At 47.1% G+C, this 24,416-nt stretch overlaps 1 protein-coding gene across 1 annotated transcript; it reads left to right on the top strand.

The window, feature by feature from the left end:
* Positions 1–11,411: 11,411 nt before the first annotated feature.
* On the top strand, positions 11,412–12,374 carry LOC138794044 (olfactory receptor 52D1-like). Its single transcript, XM_069972809.1, has one exon. It carries the CDS (start codon positions 11,412–11,414, stop codon positions 12,372–12,374), a length of 963 nt encoding a protein of 320 aa, XP_069828910.1.
* The last annotated feature ends 12,042 nt before the right edge of the window (positions 12,375–24,416 follow it).

Raw genomic sequence — 24,416 nt, 5'->3', positions numbered from 1 at the left:
TCCACACAGTCATGCATGATCAGCACTCCAGCACTCAGGGGGGAACTTAGTCCAAAAGGGCCCTTGTACACTACGGAAATCGTGCGGATAAGCTCCGGTGGATTTTGTACACGCTCCCGCTTAAACATCTGGCCATCCCAACATCCCATAGGCTCCATTCTATTCAGGTAGATTCCGCCACCTGCCCAAAAAATAATTGACATGTGAATTCTTTGGACAGATGGCGTCCACCGGACCATAGAATGGAGCCTATGGGACGGCCAGATGTTCAAGCAGGAGCGCGTACGGAATCCGCTGGAGCTTATCTGCACAATTTCCCTAATGTGCAAGGGCCCAAAGACAGTAACACTTTAACGGGGCATTCTGGGTATTTTAAACTTCTGACCATTCTGCGTTCCACCGGTGTCCTCTTACACCATCTCCGGCTTCTCCAATGAACGATCCCACCTACACTTCTGAGACAGACTCCTCTTGGGAGCGACAGCCCGCTCAGCCAATCAAGGACTCAGATAAGCCAGAGCCACGGACAGCAAGAGTCCGTCTCGGAAAAGTGTAGGCGGCATCATTCAGCATTGGACCCAGAGATGCCATAGGACGACACTGGGTGAGCAAAGACCAGGTAAGAATAGCATGTTTAGAAGTGTTGGGAAAGATTTATGGTGCTGTCTTAGGGTGCCTTCACACGTACCTTATCGTTGCGTATTTATCGCTGCGAGTTTCTCCCACATAAATCCACAGTGATACTGATTGCTATAAAGTCAATGGGTGACATGTATCATCCGGCGTACGGATGATTTTCGTCGGAAAGTGCCGATTTGCGAATTTTTTTATTCGCAAATAGACGATTTGCGAATAAAATATTCGCAAATCATCACTTTCCGCCGGGTACGCCAGTGGGGCGGGACCCCTAGGGGGTGTGTAGGGGGCGGAACGGAGGGCGCAGACTCAGAGTCCGCGCGATTTACCATCTGTTCCGCCAAAAGATACGCCGAAAACCTACTCCAGTCCTCAGCTGGCGTAGGTTTTCGGCGGTGCGCACCGGCGCGCACGGGATTTATGTAGAGGCAGTCCGCCTCTACATAAATCTCCGTAGCATTTTTTAATAAATGTCCCCCAATGTATGTGTATTCTCGCTGCGTGTTTGGTGCAATTTTTACATGCGAGTTTTGATTGTCACAGGAGAGTTTAACACCACAAAAAACACAGCTACTTTCGTGTGAGTTTCATGCGAGTTTCGTGCAAGTTTTGTGTGATAAATACGCAGCGACACGGTATGTGTGAGGGCACCCTTATAGTGAGATTCTTTCTGTCCATAGCAACCAATGATAGCTCCCATAGCAACCAATCAGATCTCAACTCTTTTCTCATTGCTCTGGTAAAATGAAAGCTGAGCTGTGATTGGTTGCTATGGGAGCTGTGCTTGGTTTCTATGGGCAACAGAGAATCTTACTATGAGACAGCCATTAATCTCCCCTTCATGGTATGTTGGCAAAGTGGGCATTGTAGCTGGCACGGGGGCTAATCTGGTTACCTTGGGTCCTTTATGTGTGACATATGGCTATTTTGATTGGAATTAACAACTTTTGAGGGCATTGGGGCATCATGGAGGCAATGCAGCTGGCTTAGAGGGCATTGACAGCATTATGGCTGCCATCGGGCATTGTAACTAGCTTAGGCACAGTGGTGGCATTATGGCTGCCATCAGGGTACTGTAATTGTTAGGTTTGATGGGGCGGCAATATGATTGGGATAACAAGCTTTAGGGGCATTATGACTGGCATTGGGGTATAGGGCTGTCTTTGGGGCATTGATGATATCACAGAACCATTGCAGTATACATGGCATAGGGGGCATTGGCATTGTTGCGGATGCCATTAGGGTAGTATAGCTAGCTTAGGCACAGTGATGGCATTCTGGCTGTCGTCAGGGTCTCACAGGGGCATTCTGGTAGCACACAGTGGGTTTTGTGGGTGTGTGTGTGTGTGTGTGGGGGGGGGTAATTTGTAGCTGAAGGGCAACAAATAATAGTGGGTATTAATGGTAATATGGGTATTACTACTGAATGGGCATAAAATGCCACCAAATACCCATCTAGCTCTTAGATCGGGATCTATCCACCAATCACAACTTTTTAGCCCAGAGACTAACTAGCTTCCCAATAGCCATGGGTCCCATGGCTGTGATACATACAATGTACTCTTAGGGTGGCATGTATCATCCGGCGAAGGGATGATTTTCGGCGGAAAGTGCTGATTTGCGTATTTTTTTATTCGCAAATGGCCGATTTGCGTATAAAATATTAGCAAATCGGCACTTTCCGCCGAGTACGCCAGGAGGGCGTGTAGGGGGCGGACTCAGAGTGCGCGCGATTTACCATCCGTTCCGCCCAAATATACGCCTCAGCTGGCGTAGGTTTTCGGCGGTGCGCACCGCCGCGCACGGGATTTATGTAGAGGCAGTCCGTCTCTACATTAATCTCCGTAGCGCCGGAGATGGGGGGGCATTTTTAAGTCCGGCGTAAAAAACGCTGGACTTAATAAATGCCCCCCTTAGTTGTTATCATTAACTGTCAAAACCTTTTTTCTTTCACATCATCTGGTGTCAGAAAGTTATACAGATTTGTAATTTACTTCTATTTAAAAAAAAAATCTCCAGTCTTCCAATACTTATCAGCTGCTGTATGTCCTGCTGGAAGTTGTGTATTCTCTCCAGTCTGACACAGTGCTCTTTGCTGTCACCTCTGTCCATAGCAGGAGAGGTTTTCTATGGGGATTTGCTGCTGCTCTGGACAGTTCCTGACATGGACAGAGGTGGCAGCGGAGAGCACTGTAAAGGGTAAGGGTATGTGCACACTACAGAATACGTGCGGAGACTTTAAGCGGATTCCGCTTGAAGTTCCCCCCTGCGCAGTGCACCCAAGAATTGACATGCCGAATATCATTACGTTTATGGGACTGGCATAACTGCAAGTGGAGGCCATGCGGCAGAATCTGCTTGAAGTCTCTGCGTCAGAACAAGTGTTCCTTGTAAACTACATGTCTAGGGGCATTCCCACAATGAGTGAATGAACGGACGCCTTGGAGATACAGCTAGCTTCAAAGACAATAAAGATTAGTGTGCGATGGCTAGACAAAACTGAATAGTGAAATTGTATGAAAGTTACAATAATATTATAAACACCCTGTATCACGTGTTTTAGCTTTAAATAGGCTTATGTTAAGGTGTGCACGCTCCTTGTGAGAGGAAAATCTGGATTTTCTTTTTTACTGCTATTTAGGATACTGCAACACCACCTAGTGTTAAATATGGAGGCTGCAGCCACCATTCTGTACAGTAAGCATATACAGTGTTTTACAATCTGCAGAGCATCCAAATATTATCGTGGCCAGGGGCGTTCCTAAGGTCTTAAAACATCCACGGCACGGGCCTTCTGAGTTGCATCACACTCAATAATAGGTTCATCACACAACAGTATGTTTATCTAACACATTTTAATGCCACATACAGGATATCAGAAGTCTGAAAGGCTTAAAAATAAGTTTACCAACATATCGGCACAGGTGAAATAGGAATCTCCTGCACCGGCAGGAAAACTAAAACTGAAAAAAAAAAATCAGAGTGAGAAAGTAAGTAAGATAATGTTCAGTATATAGCAGTATACTTCTATATGATAATAATACAGTTACCAAATCATACCACTATACAAAGAACAAATACCACAATACATATACATATCATCATACTGCTACTGAACTGCTACTGCCACTATACTGGGATCAATAAAAACCAAAACACCAAATAATAATGCCACACAATGACCGCAAATTACCACCCCACAGTGATTAAATATCATCCCCAATATTAACCCCTTCCCCCAATATGACGTCCAGGGACGTCATGAAAAGCAGTGGCAGAACGTCACTGGACGTCATGCTTTCCCTGCCTCCCCCCTCTGTCCCTAGATGCGATCGGGCAGCAGGAGGAGGCTGTGTCACACAGCCTCCTTCTGCTGCCACTGCCCGGAGGGGAGCCGCGCTCCCCCCCGGGCAGTTAACCCCATAAACGCCGCGGTCAATGCGACCGCAGCGTCTATGGGGAGATTCAGTGTCCCCCGCCGATCGGGCGGCGGGGGGAGGCTGCAGAACGCTGCCTCCCCCCACCGCCACTCAGTCTGTGTCCCCCGGCCCCCTCCCCTCGTCCTCCGATACCGGCGGATCGCCGCTACTACCGTTTTAGCGGCGATCCGCCGATACCGGGCATTACCGGCGCCGCCGATAGTTTTCATCTCCCCCCACCGTGAATCCACGGTGGGGGGAGATGAAAAATGTCCCCTCAGACCCCAGATCAGCCCCCCGATCACCCTCCCCGGGGGGCCATCAGATCCAAGATGGCCGCCCCCATCCCTGCGAACAAACGATGTTTGTTTGCAGGGATGGAAATTAATTAGTGATCAAAGCCCCATGCTCTCCGCCACCGGAGGTAGCGGAGAGCATGGGGCAGTGATCGGGGACCCCCCCGTGTGGTCCCGGAGCAGGCGATCGGCGGTATATACTATATACCGCCGATCGCCTGTTCCCAGTGCTGCCAGCACTTTTTATCCCCTGTCACCATAAATCATTGGTGACAGGGGATAAAAAGTGTCACCGTGCCCCCCCCCCAAGTCGCCCCCCCACCCCCCCAGTCACCCCCCGTCCCCCAGTCACCCCCCCTTCCCCACATACGTTACCTGATCCACGGAGCTCCGTCCTCCTCGACGTCCAGGCTGATTCTGAAGTGCGCATGCGCTCCAGAATCAGTTATCTCAGAAAATTTAAAGTGACAGAGACCAATTTGGTCTCTGTCACTGAACTATGATTACTGTGATAGAAAATATCACAGTAATCATAGTAATACAGTGATAATTAATGTATAAAGTACAAAAAGTGAAAAACATACAAAAAAATAAAACACACACTTTTTATTATAGTAATAATTGCACTTTACTCCCAGATTACCCCTAGCCCCCCCAAAGTACCCGTAACCACCGCAGGTTGCCCATATCTGCCCCAGATTGCCCGTATCCGCCCCAGATTGCACGTAATCACCGCACATTGCCCATAACCACCGCACGTTGCCACTAACCACCACACGTTGCCCATAACCACCGCACGCTGCCCATAACCACCGCACGTTGCCACTAACCACCGCACGTTGCCCATAACCACTGCACGTTGCCACTAACCACCACATGTTGCCCATAACCACCGCACGCTGCCCATAACCACCGCACGTTGCCACTAACCACCGCACGTTGCCCATAACCACTGCACGTTGCCACTAACCACCGCACGTTGCCCATAACCACCGCACGTTGCCACTAACCACCGCACGTTGCCCATAACCACCGCACGCTGCCCATAACCACCGCACGTTGCCACTAACCACCGCACGTCGCCACTAACCACCGCACGTTGCCCATAACCACTGCACGTTGCCACTAACCACCGCACGTTGCCCATAACCACCGCACGTTGCCTATAACCACCACACATTGCCCATAACCACCGCACGTTGCCCATAACCACCGAACATTGCCTATAACCACCGCACGTTGCCCATAACCACCGCACGTTGCCACTAACCACCACACGTTGCCCATAACCACCGCACGTTGCCCATAACCACCGCACGTTGCCCATAACCACCGCACGTTGCCTATAACCACCACACATTGCCCATAACCACCGCACGTTGCCCATAACCACCGCACGTTGCCTGTAACCACCCCAAATTGCCAGTGAGCCCCTCCAGATGGTCCGTAATCAGCCCCGATTGCCCGTAACCCCCCCATATTGCACGTAACCACTGCACGTTGCCTCTAACTCACACACGTTGCCAGTGACCCCCTCCAGATTGCCCGTAACCACACCAGATTGCCGTAACCACCCAAAATTACATGTACCCACCCCTGATTACCTATAAGCACTTCAGTTTATCCGTAACCACCCCAGATTGTCTGTAACCCCCCCAGGTTGCCCATAACCACCACAGATTGTCTGTAACCCCCCCAGGTTGCCCGTAACCACCACAGATTGTCTGTAACCACCCCATGTTGCCCCTAATCACATGTAATTCCCCCCAGATTGCCTCTAACCACCGCACGTTGCCTCTGACCACCGCACGTTGCCCCCGACCACCGCACGTTGCCCCCGACCACCGCACGTTGCCCCCGACCACCGCACGTTGCCCCCGACCACCGCACGTTGCCCCCGACCACCGCACGTTGCCTCCGACCACCGCACGTTGCCTCCGACCACCGCACGTTGCCCCCGACCACCGCACGTTACAGGTTCCCATCCCAGATTACCTATAAGCACTTCAGTTTATTCGTAACCACCCCACGTTGCCCGTTACCACCCCACGTTGCCCGTTACCACCGCAGGTTGCCCGTAACCACCCCAGATTATCCGTGACCACCCCACATTACCTGTAATCTCATTTTTTTATTGTATTTTAGTAACTGCGCTATTCTAATAACCATTACTAGCTGCGGTTTTGCTCCAGCAAATTGGCGCTCCCTTCCTTCTGAGCCCTGCTGTGTGCCCATACAGTGGTTTATGCCCACATATGGGGTACCGTTGTACTCAGGAGAACCTGCGTTACAGATTTTGGGGTACATTTTTTTCTCCCATTCCTCGTGAAATTGAGAAATTTTAAACTAAACGAACATATATTGGAAAAATTCGAGTTTTTCATTTTTACTGTCTTATTTTGAATACTTTCCTCTAATACCTGTGGGGTCAAACCGCTCACTGCACCCCAAGATGAATTCTTTGAGGGGTGTACTTTCCTAAATGGGGTGACTTTTGGGGGGTTCTCTTCTGCTGACACTACAGGGGCACTGCAAACGCACCTGGCGCTCAGAAACTTCTTCGGAAAAATCTGCACTGAAAATGCTAATTGGCGCTCCTTCCCTTCTGAGCCCGGCTGGGTGCCCATACAGTGGTTTATGCCCACATATGGGGTACCGTTCTACTCAGGGGAACCTGCGTTACAGATTTGGGCATGCAGCTTCTCCCCTGTTCCTCGTGAAATTGAGAAATTTCAAACTAAACAAACATATTATTGGAAAAATTCAAGTTTTTCAATTTTACTGTCTTATGTTGAATACTTTCCTCTAATACCTGTGGGGTCAAAATGGTCACCATACCGCAAGATGAATTCTTTGAGGGGTGCACTTTCCAAAATGGGGTGACTTTTGGGGGGGGGGGGGTTTCTATGGACACTACAGGGTCTCTGCAAACGCACCTGGCGCTCAGAAACTTCTTCAGCAAAATCTGAACTGAAAATGCTAATTGGCGCTCCCTTCCTTCTGAGCCCTCCTGTGTGCCCATACAGTGGTTTATGCCCCAATATCGGGTACCGTTGTACTCAGGAGAACCTGCGTTACAAATTTTGGGGTGCGGATTCTCTCATGTTCCTTGTGAAATTGAGAAATTTTAAACTAAACGAACATATTATTGGAAAAATTCGAGTTTTTCATTTTTACTGTCTAATTTTAAATACTTTGCTCTAATACCTGTGGGGTCAAAATGGTCACCACACCCCAAGATGAATTCTTTGAGGGGTGCACTTTCCAAAATGGGGTGACTTTTGGGGGGGTTCTTTTCTACGGACACTACAGGGGCGCTGCAAACGCACCTGGCGCTCAGAAACTTCTTCAGCAAAATCTGCACTGAAAATGCTAATTGGCGCTCCTTCCCTTCTGAGCCCCGCTGTGTGCCCATACAGTGGTTTATGCCCACATATGGGGTACCGTTGTATTCAGGAGAACCTGCATTACAATTTTTGGGGTACTTTTTTTCTCTTTTTCCTTGTGAAATTGAGAAATTTCAAACTAAACGAACATATTATTGGAAAAATTCGTGTTTTTCATTTTTACTGTCTAATTTTGAATACTTTCCTCTAATGCATGTGGGGTCAAAATGCTCATCCTACCCCAAGATGAATTCTTTGAGGGGTGTACTTTCGAAAATGGAGTGACTTTTGGGGGGATTCTATTCTGCTGACACTACAGGGGCACTGCAAACGCACCTGGCGCTCAAACTTTTTAAAAAAGCTAATTGGCGCTCCTTCCCCTCTGAGCCCGGCTGTGTGCCCATACAGTGGTTTACGCCCACATATGGGGTACCGTTGTACTCAAGAGAACCTGCGTTACAAATTTTGGGGTGCAGATTCTCTCATGTTCCTTTTGGAAAGGAGAAACTTTAATCTAAACATATATATTATTGGAAAATTAAAATTTTCGATTTTTTTAAGGCCTAATTGTGAATACTTTCCTCCAGCCCCTGTAGGGTTAAAATGCTCATTATACCCCTAGATTAATTCTTTAAGGTGTTTAGTTTCCAAAATGGGGTCACTTATGGGGGTTTCCAGTATACAAGCCTCCTAAACCCACTTAAAAAAAGAACTGGTCCCTAAAAAAATCAGTTTTGGAAATTTTATGAAAATGTGATAATTTGCTAATAGATTTCTAAGCCCCATAACAGCCTAAAAAAGTAAAATATGTTTCCCAAATTATGCCAGAATAAAGAGGACATATTGGTAATGTGATTTAGTAACTAATTTATGTGCTATGACTTCCTTTTTTAGAAGCAGAGAATTTCATAAGTTCATAAAATGCTAAATTTTCAAATTTTTCATGATATTTTGATGTTTTTCACAAAAAACACACAAAGTAATGACCAAATTTTGCCACTAATATAAAGTGCCATATGTGACGAAAAAACAATCTCAGAATCGCTAGCATACGTTAAAGCATCACTGAGCTATAAGCGCATAAAGTGAGACAGGTCAGATTTTGAAAAATGAGCCTGGTCATTAAGGCCAAAACAGGCTGCGGAGGCAAGGGGTTAACACACAAGGGAAAAATAATAGCGCCAAACCCCGACTATGACTGAAAAATACCACCACAGTACTTCAACTGAATAAAAACCACTGTACAGAGTCCAGAATTAAACCAACATAGAGACAGTATAGTAATCAGGGTGCAGTTACACCCAGTGACTCAGAGGTAACATCTTCTCTCAGCAGAGTTGTTTACTTTTCTTCTCTATTCACTCCAGGCCGTCATGAAGACTTCTGGTAGTCATGGCTTACTTGTCCCCGCAGTATGTATTGGACAAATATTTTAAGCTTCGAACTTTTCCTGCACCCTCCTCACCCCTATATAATACCTCATCCTTAGTGCCCCTAACATGAATAGTTCCCCTTATTTGATACCCACACAGTAAAGATCCCCTTCTGTTCCCCCACGCTGTAAATATCTTTCTTTTTGCCCTGATAGTTGTCCAGAGATGCTTCCTGCTCTGTGGCTCCTGTCAGCTGATGGCTCCATGCTATGTGCCCCCTGTCAGCTGATGGCCTCCTGCTCTGTGCCACCTGTCAGCTAATGGCTCTCTGCTATGTGGCTCCTGTCAGCTGATGGCTCCCTGCTTTGTGGTTCCTGTGAGCTGGTCACTTCCTGCTCGGTATCTCCTGCCGGCTGATGGCTCCCTACTCTGTGCCCCCATGTTAGCTGATGGCTCCTTGCTCTGTGCCCCGTCAGCTGATGGCTCCCTGCTCTGTGCCTCCTGTCAGCTGATGGCTCCCTGCTCTGTGCCTCCTGTCAGCTGATGGCTCCCTGCTCTGTGCCTCCTGTCAGCTGATGGCTTTCTGCTCTGTGCCCCCTGTCAGCTAATGGCTCCCTGCTCTGTGCCCCCTGTCAGCTGATGGCTCCCTGCTCTGTGCCTCCTGTCAGCTGATGGCTCCCTGCTCTGTGCCCCCTGTCAGCTAATGGCTCCCTGCTCTGTGCCCCCTGTCAGCTAATGGCTCCCTGCTCTGTGCCCCCTGTCAGCTGATGGCTCCCTGCTCTGTGCCTCCTGTCAGCTGTGGCTGCACTCTTATAAGGACACAGACACATAGGACAACAGTGACAAAAACTTTCGGGGCTAGCATTTATTCCTTTGGGGCCTGGGCCCAGGACATTGAAGCCTAGCAATGCCCTGATAGTAGCCACATTTAGACAGAACTAGAGCCGCACATTATTATTAAGTTCTAGAACATTAATAATAGCTGAGGGCGCATCTTCATAAACTATAATAACACCAAGAAATGTAAACATATCACAGCAATGCCCTGCATGATGATCCTTTAAAGGGGCATTCAGGCGAAAAAAATGCGGCCATTATTATATAACAAGTGACTATTGCTGAGTAAGGGCACAAAGGAGGCTTATTATACATTATAATAGAAGAGGGGAACAAAGGGGCTACTATTACTGAGAGGCAAGAAAATGGGCACTACTGGAGGTCCAGGAACTGTAATGCATATCTTGCCCTAGCCATAGCTCAGACTAGTAAAACAAGTCTACATCAGTAGATACCATGTAGGTAGACGACTCAACTGCTACGGGACCCGTGCGGTAAGGGGGACTGCCTTCACCTTCAAGGTACTCCACTTTCAACTTCGGAGTGAGAACTCCCCCCTCCCCCCAATCGCAGTGGCACCTAACTCTGCAGCGTAACATCCCCACCCCTCTTCCCCCATACTGAGCCTGGCAGGTCCCCAGTACACGAGTAAGGTCACTTCCTATTCTAGAGGTGAGATATAAGCTGTCTATATACAATAACTATTGAACCCCCTGAAGACACGAATCCTCAGAGATGTAGAAAGCAGCAGATGCTCCTCAGAATACAGTATAAAAGGACGGAGGACAGAAGCGCTCCAGGAACAAAGGAGAACTATACATTCTGCTGCTATAACAGTAAGTCTCTTATTCTGCTGTGTAGGTATGGAGGATAGAGAAGAGATGGGGTCAAAGGTGAGCTCTCGAACTGTCAGGGTTTGTTATCTTAGGGTGGTCTTATTGATATGCTAATATGTTCACAAAAAATATGGCCCTATCATTAAAGATGAAAATCTAGTATTGTACTTCTTATAGAGATGAAGATTACATGACTGCCATGTGGAGTCAGGAAGGAGTTAGGAAAAATAGATACATCTACTCTCGGGTTCTTTTCTACCTTCATTGGGATTAAGACAGGATGATGAACGTGAAAGTTTTTATACCCTGTGTTGATGGCTCTCATGAGATTACCAGCCTTTCACAGTAACTTAAGGTCATGGCCTTCTCTCCCTAACTGAAAAACACTGTATCATAGACATAGTGATAATATTGGTGATCTCCCCTTTAGGGACATGTCGGGATATTGTGGTGAAAGTGTGTCATGAAAACATTTTTTTCCTTAACTTATCTAATGACAGGGTGAGGGTGGACACATTTGCAGGCTGTTAGTGGTAAATGAAATGGAGAGATAGATGATGGTAGGCTATCATCAAAAAGTCAGGGAACAAACTTTCAACAAGTTATTCTAACTAAATAATTATTTTAGATGCTGCTGCTGGAAAATATCACATTCTCACCTTCTGTGTTGACACTCAACTTTGGAGAATTAACTCCAGTAAAATATTTTTACTGGGTCCTTGCTTTAATGGGCTATATACTGATTATATTTCTCAATGGTGTGGTGATTGGTACAGTGTGGCATCACAAGAGTCTTCAGGAGCCCATGTACATCTTCATATCTGCACTGTGTATGAATGGACTCTATGGCAGCAGCGCCTTCTTCCTTAACATATTAATAAATCTGCTTCAGAAGAATCCATCCATTTCCTATATTTCTTGCCTGGTCCAGATATTTGGTATCCACACCTATGGGGCATGTGAGATGACTATTTTGACCTCCATGGCCTATGACCGCTATGTGAGTATCTGCAATCCTCTGCAGTATAACATGATAATGACATTGTCCACAGTCTTTAAGCTGCTCCTAGCAGCCTGGTTATATCCGAGCACATTGATTTCCATTCTTATTATACTAACAGCTAGACTTCCACTATGTGGCACCAATATCGTGAAGATGTACTGTGACAACTGGTCAGTGGTGAGACTCTCCTGCGTAGACACATCGGTCAACAATGTCTATGGACTTTTTGCCACTGCGGCCATGCTTGTACTAACAGCCTTACTGATAGCTTATTCGTATTTCAAGATTATCATGGTCTGTATGAAATCCTCCAAGGACACTAAGGAGAAGGCTCTGCAGACCTGTACTCCACATCTCATCACCATAGTGAACTTCCTTATTGATGTGCTGTTCGAGATCCTTTTATATCGCTTTCCTCCAACCAATCTACCATCTGAGCTCAGAGTCTTTATGTCCCTGCAGTTTCTGGTGGTTCCACCCATCCTCAATCCTGTCATTTATGGTTTAAAGATGAGGGCAATAAAATCTAAAGTGAAGCAACTATTATTGGGAAAGGGAATAAAAATACAAGACAAAGTTATCCAATGAATGACTTACCCTGTACTGAACTTGAATAGTGATAAATGTACTTGCCGAATGTTTGGTTTATATACAGACATAGGCTGTGTCTATGTTTTCCTGGCAGCCTAAGGGCCCTTTTACACGGAAAGATTATCTGACAGATTATCTGCCAAAGATTTAAAGCCAAAGCCAAGAATGGACTATAAGAAGAGAGCAGGTAATAAAGGAAAGCCTGAGATTTCTCCTCTTTTCAAATCCATTCCTGGTTTTGGCTTCAAATCTTTGGCAGATAATCTGTCAGATAATCTTTCTGTGTAAAAGGGCCCTTAGGGCTACATCTAACTTCTCCAGCCACCAGGAGTCCAACGGCAAGCATTCGTCATCACTAATCCTGACTTGAGTCCTGTATTATACCCCAGAGCTGCACTCACTATTCTGCTGGTGGGGTCAGTGTGTACATATATTACTGATCCTGAGTTACATCCTGTATTATAGCCCAGAGTTGCACTCACTATTCTACTGGTGGGGTCAGTGTGTACATATATTACTGATCCTGAGTTACATCCTGTATTATAGCCCAGAGCTGCACTCACTATTCTGCTGGTGGGGTCACTGTGTACATACATTACATTACAGATCCTGAGTTACATCCTGTATTATACCCCAGAGCTGCACTCACTATTCTGCTGGTGGGGTCACTGTGTACATACATTACATTACTGATCCTGAGTTACATCCTGTATTATACCCCAGAGCTGCACTCACTATTCTGCTGGTGGGGTCACTGTGTACATACATTACATTACTGACCCTGTACTGATCCTGAGTTACATCCTGTATTATACCCCAGAGCTGCACTCACTATTCTGCTGGTGAGGTCACTGTGTACATACATTACATTACTGATCCTGAGTTACATCCTGTATTATACTCCAGAGCTGCACCAACTATTTTGCCGCCAATAATAGCCCACATGTAGCAATTGCTCCATGCTGACCTATTAACTGTTAAAATGCTGCTGTCAAAGCTGACAGTAGCATTTAAAAACTGTAAATGTGTGTTGTTGGTGCTATAGTGGAATGGATCGGCTCCCAGTTCATGTAGAGCCAATTTAATGCCATTGCAGCCTGGGGCCTATATTAGGCTTTAGTGTCTGCCATGACTGATCTATTACTGCAGACTGCCATAGATGTGATTTAAATGTCAATGTAATACTGTAATAATGCGTCAGCGCTCCTCCCATGAACATTCCTTAGGAGCTTCTGTGCTTTAAATTGTCCCTCACATACGGATTCCCTTGGAAGCAGTGCCAAACCATGTTCCAAAACCTCAAGGGGATTTAGTTGGGATTCAAAAGCCTCAAACCAACCTTCAGATCCTGAGCACCCCCCCCCCACCCCCCTGCAAATGGGTTGAGAAGACCCTTTTGTGAACCAAAGGAATTTCCTAGACAGAGTCCTGATCTCCCACATCCATGAACCCTATTACCTCCAGGATGGCATAAGCCAGAAGATGAAAAAGAAGTGTAAAAAATCCATCACTCGCCCCCCTGTATCCCATTCCTAGAAGAAAGTTGTCCAGACACAATCTTTTTTTAAATCTAAAACATAAGCACAGAAAAAAACAGTTATACACGCGAGGAGCATACACACGGCAACCCATGATACCCCACGCGTCACGTACAAACCGGAACTTCGTCAGGGGTAGGAAGCGATGCACAGGGATTCTATTTTTGTAGGAATCAATAATAACTACAACTGTGAATGATTAGACATTAACACCAACCTGGTTGCATCTGTAGTCTGGACCCAGGAACACATGCTGTAACCGTAGAACTATCTACTGCACATGTGCAAACTATAGTACTGGCAAACAATAGGAGGAAGTAGCATCAAAAGGGCAAAACCAGAGAGCACATGCTGTAACCTTAACCTCTTGAGGACCCATGCCGTATGGGTACGGCATGGAATCTTGTCACTTAAGGACCCATGCCGTACCTGTACGCGGGGCCTCTCCCCTCCATCCTGCCACCCTCTCCCCTCTCTGCTGCCACCCTCTCCTCTTACCCTCTCCCCTCCGTCCTGCCACCCCTCTCCTGACACCCTCTCTGCTGCCACACTCTCCTCACTCCTCTTACTCTCTCTCCTCTCCTGCCAAGAGGTAGGCTTGCTCCGGGGGTTCTCGGCAGGACGTCCCGCTCAGCCAATCAGTGGCTACGGCAGGGCAGTACACTGATTGGCTGTGCAGGGTGAGCAGACGCTGGGAGCCCCGAAGCAAACTGGAGTGGGGAGCAGGTGATGTATGCTCCGGACAGTGGGGTGTTAACTTGCATACACTCAGCGGGATGTAAATCCCTCTGCGAGTATATACATTGGGGAAAAAAAGTATTTAGTCAGTCACCAATAGTGCAAGTTCCACCACTTAAAAAGATGAGAGAGGCGTCTGTAATTGACACCATATGTAGACCTCAACTATGGGAGACGAAATGAGAAAACAAATCCAGAAAATCACATTGTCTGATTTTGTAAGATTTATTTGCAAATTATGCACAAGCCAAAAAGACAGAAATGGCTGCACATCGCACCCATGGCTGACACGAAAGCTTATTCAGCTACATTTAAAACCAACATCAGAAGTTAGTATATAATTTGGCCAAACCATATTGCCTCATGTACCACATGCAGGTCTTCTGATACACATGAGTCCCTAACCAAAAAACATCACTTTGCCGGTCACCGACCACAATCCCCGCAAAGCGTGCGCAAACAGAGAAGGGGGGCCACGGAATGGCCCTGCAACCCCATCGTCACAGGACCAGACCCTAAAGGGCCCCCCCAGACCCCGCAGGCGCCACCGGCGGAAAAAGTGGACGCCAAGCAACACAAGTGTGAAAAAGCTCTTACCTCTCTCCATTCCTCTGCAGGTAGAATGGGAGAATACTAGGAGATCCTTCCCTTATGTAGACAGGTGCTTCCTGCTAATTTGGATCACATGGGTCTTAAAAAGCACGAGTGCTAGCCACAATGAAAAAAGGGACAGAACACATACAATATGCACAAGCCAAAAAGACAGAAATGGCTGCACATCGCACCCATGGCTGACACGAAAGCTTATTCAGCTACATTTAAAACCAACATCAGAAGTTAGTATATAATTTGGCCAAACCATATTGCCTCATGTACCACGTGCAGGTCTTCTGATACACATGAGTCCCTAACCAAAAAACATCACTGTGCCGGTCACCGACCACAATCCCCGCAAAGCGTGCGCAAACAGAGAAGGGGGGCCACGGAATGGCCCTGCAACCCCATCGTCACAGGACCAGACCCTAAAGGGCCCCCCCAGACCCCGCAGGCGCCACCGGCGGAAAAAGTGGACGCCAAGCAACACAAGTGTGAAAAAGCTCTTACCTCTCTCCATTCCTCTGCAGGTAGAATGGGAGAATACTAGGAGATCCTTCCCTTATGTAGACAGGTGCTTCCTGCTAATTTGGATCACATGGGTCTTAAAAAGCACGAGTGCTAGCCACAATGAAAAAAGGGACAGAACACATAAAATATGCACAAGCCAAAAAGACAGAAATGGCTGCACATCGCACCCATGGCTGACACGAAAGCTTATTCAGCTACATTTAAAACCAACATCAGAAGTTAGTATATAATTTGGCCAAACCATATTGCCTCATGTACCACGTGCAGGTCTTCTGATACACATGAGTCCCTAACCAAAAAACATCACTGTGCCGGTCACCGACCACAATCCCCGCAAAGCGTGCGCAAACAGAGAAGGGGGGCCACGGAATGGCCCTGCAACCCCATCGTCACAGGACCAGACCCTAAAGGGCCCCCCCAGACCCCGCAGGCGCCACCGGCGGAAAAAGTGGACGCCAAGCAACACAAGTGTGAAAAAGCTCTTACCTCTCTCCATTCCTCTGCAGGTAGAATGGGAGAATACTAGGAGATCTCTGTCTGTTTGGCTTGTGCTTATTTGCAAATTATGGTGGAAAATAAGTATTTGGTCAGTAACAAAATTTTCTCTCAATCCTTTGTTATACAGTATATCCTTTGTTGGCAATGACAGAGGTCTAACGTTTTCTGTAAGTCTGCACAAGGTTGGTACACACTGTTGTTGGTATGTTGGCACATTCCTCCATGCAGATCTCCTCTAGAGCAGTGATGTTTTGGGGCTGTCGCTTAGCAACACGGACTTTCAACTCCCTCCAAAGGTTTTCTATAGGGTTGAGATCTGGAGACTGGCTAGGCCACTCCAGGACCTTGAAATGCTTCTTACGAAGCCACTCCTTCGTTGCCCTGGCGGTGTGCTTTGGGTCATTGTCATGGTGAAACACCCAGCCACGTTTCATCTTCAATGCCCTTGCTGATGGAAGGAGGTTTGCACTCAAAATCTCACGATACATGGCCCCATTCATTCTTTCATGTACCCGGATCAGTCGTCCTGGCCCCTTTGCAGAGAAACAGCCCCAAAGCATGATGTTTTCACCCCCATGCTTTACAGTAGGTATGGTGTTTGATGGATGCAACTCAGTATTCTTTTTCCTCCAAACACGACAAGTTGTGTTTCTACCAAACAGTTCCACTTTGGTTTCATCAGACCATAGGACGTTCTCCCAATACTCTTCTGGTTCATCCAAATGCTCTCCAGCAAACTTCAGACGGGCCCGGACATGTACTGGCTTAAACAGTGGGACATGTCTGGCACTGCAGGATCTGAGTCCCTGGCACTGGCATAGTGTGTTACTGATGGTAGGCTTTGTTACATTGGTCCCAGCTCTCTGCAGTTCATTCACTAGGTCCCCCCGCGTGGTTCTGGGATTTTTGCTCACCGCTCTTGTGATCATTTTGACCCCACGGGGTGAGATTTTGCGTGGAGCCCCAGATCGAGGGAGATTATCGGTGGTCTTGTATGTCTTCCATTTTCTAATTATTGCTCCCACAGTTGATTTCTTCACTCCAAGCTGGTTGCCTATTGCAGATTCAGTCTTCCCAGCCTGGTGCAGGGCTACAATTTTGTTTCTGGTGTCCTTTGACAGCTTTTTGGTCTTCACCATAGTGGACTTTGGAGTCTGACTGTTTGAGGGTGTGCACAGGTGTCTTTTTATACTGATAACAAGTTTAAACAGGTGCCATTACTACAGGTAATAAGTGGAGGAAAGAGGAGACTCTTAAAGAAGAAGTTACAGGTCTGTGAGAGCCAGAAATCTTCATTGTTTGTAGGTGACCAAGTACTTATTTTCCACCATAATTTGCAAATAAATTCTTACAAAATCAGACAATGTGATTTTCTGGATTTGTTTTCTCATTTCGTCTCCCATAGTTGAGGTCTACATATGGTGTCAATTACAGACGCCTCTCTCATCTTTTTAAGTGGTGGAATTTGCACTATTGGTGACTGACTAAATACTTTTTTTTTCCCACTGTATTATCATAGGAATGCACTGACACTGGATCCGCAGCGGATTTTGCTGCAAATCCGCTGCGGATCTGGTGTGTGTGAAGGCACCCTAAAGTTGTTCTCAGCTGAGGAGGTATACGCCTGGATTGGCTTCGATACTGAGACAACCAGTGAGGGAGAAGAGGAAGATCCCTCATTCCTTCTTCCTTCCTCATCGTCATCATCATTCGAGGCTTTCCGTGCGCCGGCTTTGCACTCTATGTCCATATGTGGGGTGCTGCTGTAATTGAGGGAAATTGCTCTACATGATTAGTAGTTTATTTTTTCTTTTAACCCCTTGTGAACATGAAAAATTCAAAGTTACACCAATGTTTTAGTGTAAAAAAATAAATTTTCATTTTCACAGCACATTGTGCCTGTCACCAGTGGGGTCCATATGCCCCCAATATACCCCTTGTTACATTCCTTGAGAGGTGAGGTTTCCATAATAAGGTCACATGTGGGGGGTTTCCACTGTTTTGGCAGCACGGGGGCTCTGCGAACCCGACATGGCCTTCGTCCTCCATTCTGGCCAAATCCAGCTTCCAAAATCCAAATTGCGCTCCTTCCCTTTGGAGGCTTTCCGTGCGCCGGTTTTGCACTTTGTGTCCACATGTGGGGTACTCCTGTAATTTGGGGAAATTGCTCTACATGATTAGTGGTTTATTTTTTCTTTTAACCCCTTGTGAACATGAAAAATTCAAAGTTACACCAAGGTTTTAGGGTATAAAATTTAATTTTTCATTTTCACGGCACATTGTTCCACATTTAAGTCTGTCACCAGTGGGGTCCATATTCTCACTATACTTCTTGTTACATTCTTTGAGGGGTGTAGTTTCCATAATGGGATCACTTGTGGGGGGTTTCCACTGTCCACTGTTTTGGCAGCACGGGGGCTTTGTAAACCTGACATGGCCTCCGCCCTCCTTTCTGGCCAAATCCAGCTTCCAAAAGCCAAATGGTGCTCCTTCCTTTTGAAGGCGTGTTCTGCGCCCGCATGATACATTATGTACCCATGTGAGGTATTTTGTATGTTTTATGTTTTTTTTCCTTTTAACCCCTTGTCAACCTGAAACATTTAAGGCTAGAAGAAATTTTAGTGTAAAAAAAAATAAATTTTCAATTTCACGGCACATTGTGTCTGTCACCAGTGGGGTCCATGTGCTCACTATACCCCTTGTTACATTCCTCGAGGGGTGTAGTTTCCTAAATGGTGTCTCTTTATGGGTGTTTGTTAGGGTTTGGCACCCCAGAGCTTCTGCCAACCAGAAGTGGTACTTTGAAAATTGGCCAATTGTAAGGAGGCTTCAAAATTCACTAGGCGCTCCTTTACATCTGAGGCTTGTGGTTGCATCATATAGCACAAATAGGGCCACATATCATATATTTCTACAAACTGCAGACATGGGGCAATAAAAATTGTGGTGCATTTATCTGGAAATAGGTTTTCTATTAAGAGACATATTGGATCACAATATAGTTTCCGCAAAGAAAATTGAAATTTTTAATTTTCTCACACACTTAGCTTTTTTTCTGTGACTCACCTAAAAGGTTAAAAAAAACTTTCTGGAATTGATTTTGAACAGATTGGGGGGTGCAGTTTCTGAAATGGGGTGCTTTGTGGGGCTTCATAAGATACAGCCCCCTCAAATACACTTCACGGCTGGGTTCACACACTGTATACTTCAGGCAGTATTTGGTCCTCAAGTCAGGTCCTCATAGCAACCAAAACCAGGAGTGGATTGAAAACACAGAAAGGCTCTGTTCACACAATGTTGAAATTGAGTGGATGGCCGTCATATAACGGTAAATAACTGCCATTATTTCAATATAACAGCCGTTGTTTTAAAATAACAGCAAAAATTTGCCATTAAATGACGGCCATCCACTCAATTACAACATTATGTGAACATAGCCTTTCTGTGTTTTCAATCCACTCCTGGTTTTGGTTGCTATACAGCCTCACAAATACAGCCTCAAATATACATAGTGTGAACCCAGCCCAAACGTGAAATGGTCCCTTGAAAAATCAGATTTTGAAACTCTTGTGAAAATTTGGAAAAATGCTGCTAAGCTTTGAAGCTTTCTATTGTCTTAAACAATTGAACACTGTAAGTAATAGGCTGGAAGTATCGACTCAATTTTACCAGAAATATAAAGTATAACATGTCACGAGAAAACAATCTCAGAATCAGCCGGTTAGGTAAAAACATCCCGAAGTTATAAATGGATAAAGTGACACACGTTAATATTCCTGAAATCTGGTCCGGTCCTTAAGGCCATTTTGGGCTCCGTCCTTAAGAGGTTATAGTGTCACTGTTGTTTCATTTTTTGTTGGTGTTGCAGAAATCAATAGTACAGGCGACTTTAAGAAACTTTATATTTGGGCAAATATGCCATTATCTGCATTCAAAAAGACTTTTCCAAGGTTCCTCCTCCCTCCTCTCTCTCATTCACTGCTCATTATCAGGAAATCTCAACTCTTACATCAGTCGGGCCCTGTCTGTTCTATGGAGAGGGGAGGGGGGAGGAGGGAGATTATTCGCCAGAAGAGAGCAGAAAACAAAGGATTACACAGCCACACTTGTGTGAAAGCAGATATTCAGATGTCCGAGAGGTCAGTGGGTAGAGAGCCGGGTGATGTAGCTGTAAATTAACTCTTTGTTGTCTTGTTTTGGTGCCTCATCTCCCTCCACCCCTCCTTTCTCCATAGAGAACAAACAGGGGCGGTCTTGGCATTTCTGGGGCCCCAAGAGAAGTTATGTCTGGGCCCCCCCCCCCCTCGACACCTGTTCCAAAATAATAGACCGCTGTGTGTTGCCCCCAGTAGTATATACCCCTTGTGCGCTACCGCCAGTAATATATACTCCTTGTGTGCTGCCCCCAATAGTATATACCCCTTGTGTCCTGCCCCCAGTAGTATATACCCCTTGTTTGCTTCCCCCAGTAGTATATAGACCCCTGTGTGTTCCCCCAGTTATAAATAGCCCCCCGTGTGCTCCCCCAGAAGTATATAGACCTCCTGTGTACTGGCCCAGCTGTATATAGACCTCCTGTGTACTAGCCCAGTTGTATATAGACCCCCTGTGTGCTCCCCCACTAGTATATAGGCCCCCTGTGTGCTCCCCCACTTGGATATAGACCTTCTGTGTGCTCCACCACTTGAATATAGACCCCTGTGTGCTTCTCCAGTAGTATATAAACCCTCTGTGTGGTTCCCCCAGTAGTATATAGACCCCTTGTGTGCCCCACCAGATTATATAGACCCCTTGTGTGCTGCCCCAGTAGTATACAGACCCCTGTGTGCTCCCCCAGTTATATATAGACCACCTGTGTGCCTCACAAGTAGTATATAGACCCCCTGTATGTTCCCCCAGTAGTATATAGACCCCTGTGTGCCCCACCAGTAGTATATAGACCCCTGTGTACTCCCCCAGTAGTATAGAGCCCCCCTGTGTGCTCCCCCACTTGGATATAGACCTCCCGTGTGCTCTCCAAGTTGTATATAGACCCCATTCTGCTGCCCCAAGTAGTATATAGACCCCCTGTGTGCTGCCCCCAGTATTATATAGACCCCTCTGTAAAGCCCCAGTAGTCTATGGCCCCCCTGTGTGCTCCCCCTGTTATATAGCCCTCCTGTGTGCTCCCCCCATTTATATAGACCCCCGATGTGCGCTCCCCCAGTTAAACAGACCCCTGTGTGCTCCCCCTCCCATATAGTATATAACACAATAAAATAAACACTTATACTCACCTGGATCCGGGCGTCTCCTCTTCTCTTCACTCTTGTGGCCGCAGGAAGGGTTTTCCCTGCGATCAAAAGAGGCTGCACTCCCCTTGTCCTGGCGCCGATGCTCCAGTGATGTCACTGGAACGCCGGCACCACAAGGACAGAGCGGCCACTTAAGACCGTAGGGAAAACACTTCCTGCGGCCACAAGAGTGACTGACAGGAAGGGAGCCAATGTCTCCCGCCCTGTCAGTGCTGCTGCATGTAACTATGAGCGCTCATTACGAGTGCTCATAGTTACAGTTCAGATGGCAGCAGCGAGCGGGGCAGCGGCCCTGTCCAGTGGTCTTGGGCACAAGAACAGGGCATGGGGGCCCCCCTGGATGTTAGGGGCCCCAAGCGATCGCTTGGGGTGCTTGGTGTCAAAGACCGCCACTGAGAACAATGAAGACCGGGGGGGGGGAGGTTGGGAGAGAGAGTTTCCAACTGCTTTTTCATGATAAAAATGCATTTTTCGGCTAACAAACCCAATTACAAAGTTTCTTAAAACCGCCTGTACTATTGATTTCTGCAAAAAAATAAAAAATTAAACGACAGTGACACTTAAAACAAAGTGGCATTTATGGCATTCAGGAATATCCACTGCACATGTGCAAACGATAGGTGGAAGTAACATCAAAAGGGCTAACTTGTCTACATCTATAAACGAGAGAACACTTACTGTGACCTGAAACAAAATGGCGGTGTATGAAACTATCCACTACACATATGCCAACTGTAACGGCTGGGGTCAGTGGATCCGCGTAGCCCACACAAGCGATGGTAGTTAAGCCGCACCAGGGAGTGGAGTCTAAGGGGCCGCTGGTCTTCACCAGTGCCCGCCGCAAGGCAGGATGGGCTTGCTAAGGCAGGCGACCCCCAGGTCGCTACCCCTCGCGCAACTAGCTTGTGCAGGTGGCGAGTAGAGGCGAAGTACAAAGACGTAAGGCAGGGAGGTAGTCAGGGCAGGCGGCAGACAAGGACAGAGTCAGGAACTAAAGCGAGGGACTGGTACACTATAAGGTGTAGGTGAGGTGCAGTCACGATGCGGCGTGCGGACCAGGCGCCGGCAGGCAGTGGTCGTGACGGACCGGGTGAGTGGACGGGCCGGGACACGGAAGTGGGCCCGCCGGTGGAAGCGGGCGGCCATAACAGTACCCCCCTTTGGGCTCCCCCTCTTTCTGGCCTGTAAGAAATATTTAATAAGTTCTTTATCCAGGATGTTACTCTCAGGCTCCCAGGAACTCTCCTCTGGACCAAAGCCCTCCCAATCGACCAAGAAGTAGCGTTTACCTCGGGTGGTCTTAGTGGCAAGAATGTCCTTAACAATGTAGACGTCAGTGGTGTCCACTTGAGGTATTGGAGAAACCAATCCATGTGAATAGCGATTAAGGACAAACGGCCTCATCAGAGAAACGTGAGAAGAGTTTGGGATCCGCATGGACGGTGGCAAGCGGAGTTTGTAGGCCACTGGATTGATACGTTTAGTTACTAAAAAAAGGGCCTAGGAAGCGGGGGCCCAACTTGTAGCTGGGTATTTTCAGGCAAATGTACCTGGAAGAGAGCCATACTTTGTCCCCAGGGTTAAGTGATATCTTTTTGTCTGCCTGGGCCTTCATGCGAGCAGAGGCTTGCAACAAGGATTGAGGAGCTTTCTCCCAGATGGCTGAGAAGTCTTGGACCAGAGCATCGACAGCAGGGACATCTGAAGGAGAGGAGAGCGGTAGAGGAGGACGAGGATGATGTCCGTACACAATGTAAAACGGGGATTCTCCTGTGGAGCTAGATTCAAAGTGATTATATGAAAATTCTGCCCACGGCAACAGGCTGGTCGTCCTGACGGGCTGACGCGAAATGGCGTAAGTAACCGCCCAGGACCTGATTCACCCTTTCGACTTGCCCGTTGGACTGTGGGTGGTAGGCAGAGGAGAAGTTCACCTTCACCTGGAGATGGTGGCAGAGGGCACGCCAAAACTTAGAGACAAACTGAGTTCCACGATCAGATGTAATGCTGAGGGGTAGGCCGTGCAGACGAAAAATATGTTGAAAGAAGAGATTAGCCAACCGGGGAGCAGATGGAAGACCCGGAAGAGGAATGAAATGGGACATTTTAGAGAATCGGTCGGTCACCACCCAAATTACAGAGTTGCCTGCAGAGGAGGGTAGATCCGTGACAAAGTCCATGGCAATATCCAACCAAGGGGCTTCTGTAACTGACAATGGAAGGAGTAGCCCCGAGGGTTTCTGCCGTGATGCTTTATTGCGAGCACAGGAAGCGCAGGAGGACACAAAGTCTTTAACATCTCTCAACAGAGTTGGCCACCAGAAGTAACGAGAGATAAGGCGAAGTGATTTGTCCACTCCCGGATGACCTGCCAATAAGGAACTATGTCCCCATTTAAGGATCCTTCTCCGAAGGGCAGGTCGGACATAAGTTTTCCCAGGAGTTAGGCAGCGAAGATCCACGGAAGCCACAGGAACCAAACGCTCGGGTAGTACAATGTGACGAGGAGTAGTATCTTGGCCAAGAACATCAGAGGCACGAGATAAGGCATCTGCCTTAATGTTCTTCTCTGCAGGGCGGAAGTCAATGAAGAAATTAAAACGTGAAAAGAAGAGACCACCAAGCTCGCCTAGGGTTGAGGCATTGGGCCGTCTGGAGATACAGGAGATTCTTGTGATCGGTAAAGATGTTTACCGGATGTCTAGCTCCTTCCAGCAGGTGACGCCATTCCTCAAGGGCCAGTTTGATAGCCAGGAGCTCTCTGTCTCCAATGGTGTAATTCTTCTCCACTGGCGAAAAGGTTTTTGAAAAGAAACCACAGGTCCGGATTTTTCCCTTCGCATCTT

Source organism: Dendropsophus ebraccatus, chromosome 5 (assembly GCF_027789765.1).
Source record: "Dendropsophus ebraccatus isolate aDenEbr1 chromosome 5, aDenEbr1.pat, whole genome shotgun sequence".
In the NCBI taxonomy this organism is placed as follows: Eukaryota; Metazoa; Chordata; class Amphibia; order Anura; family Hylidae; genus Dendropsophus; species Dendropsophus ebraccatus.
The sequence above is the reverse complement of the archived record's forward strand: the minus strand, read 5'-3'. Positions and strand labels throughout refer to the sequence as shown.

Coding starts and splice junctions, on each gene's coding strand:
- LOC138794044 (XM_069972809.1), top strand. CDS start 11,412: ATGCTGCTGCTGGAAAATATCACATTCTCACCTTCTGTGTTGACACTC.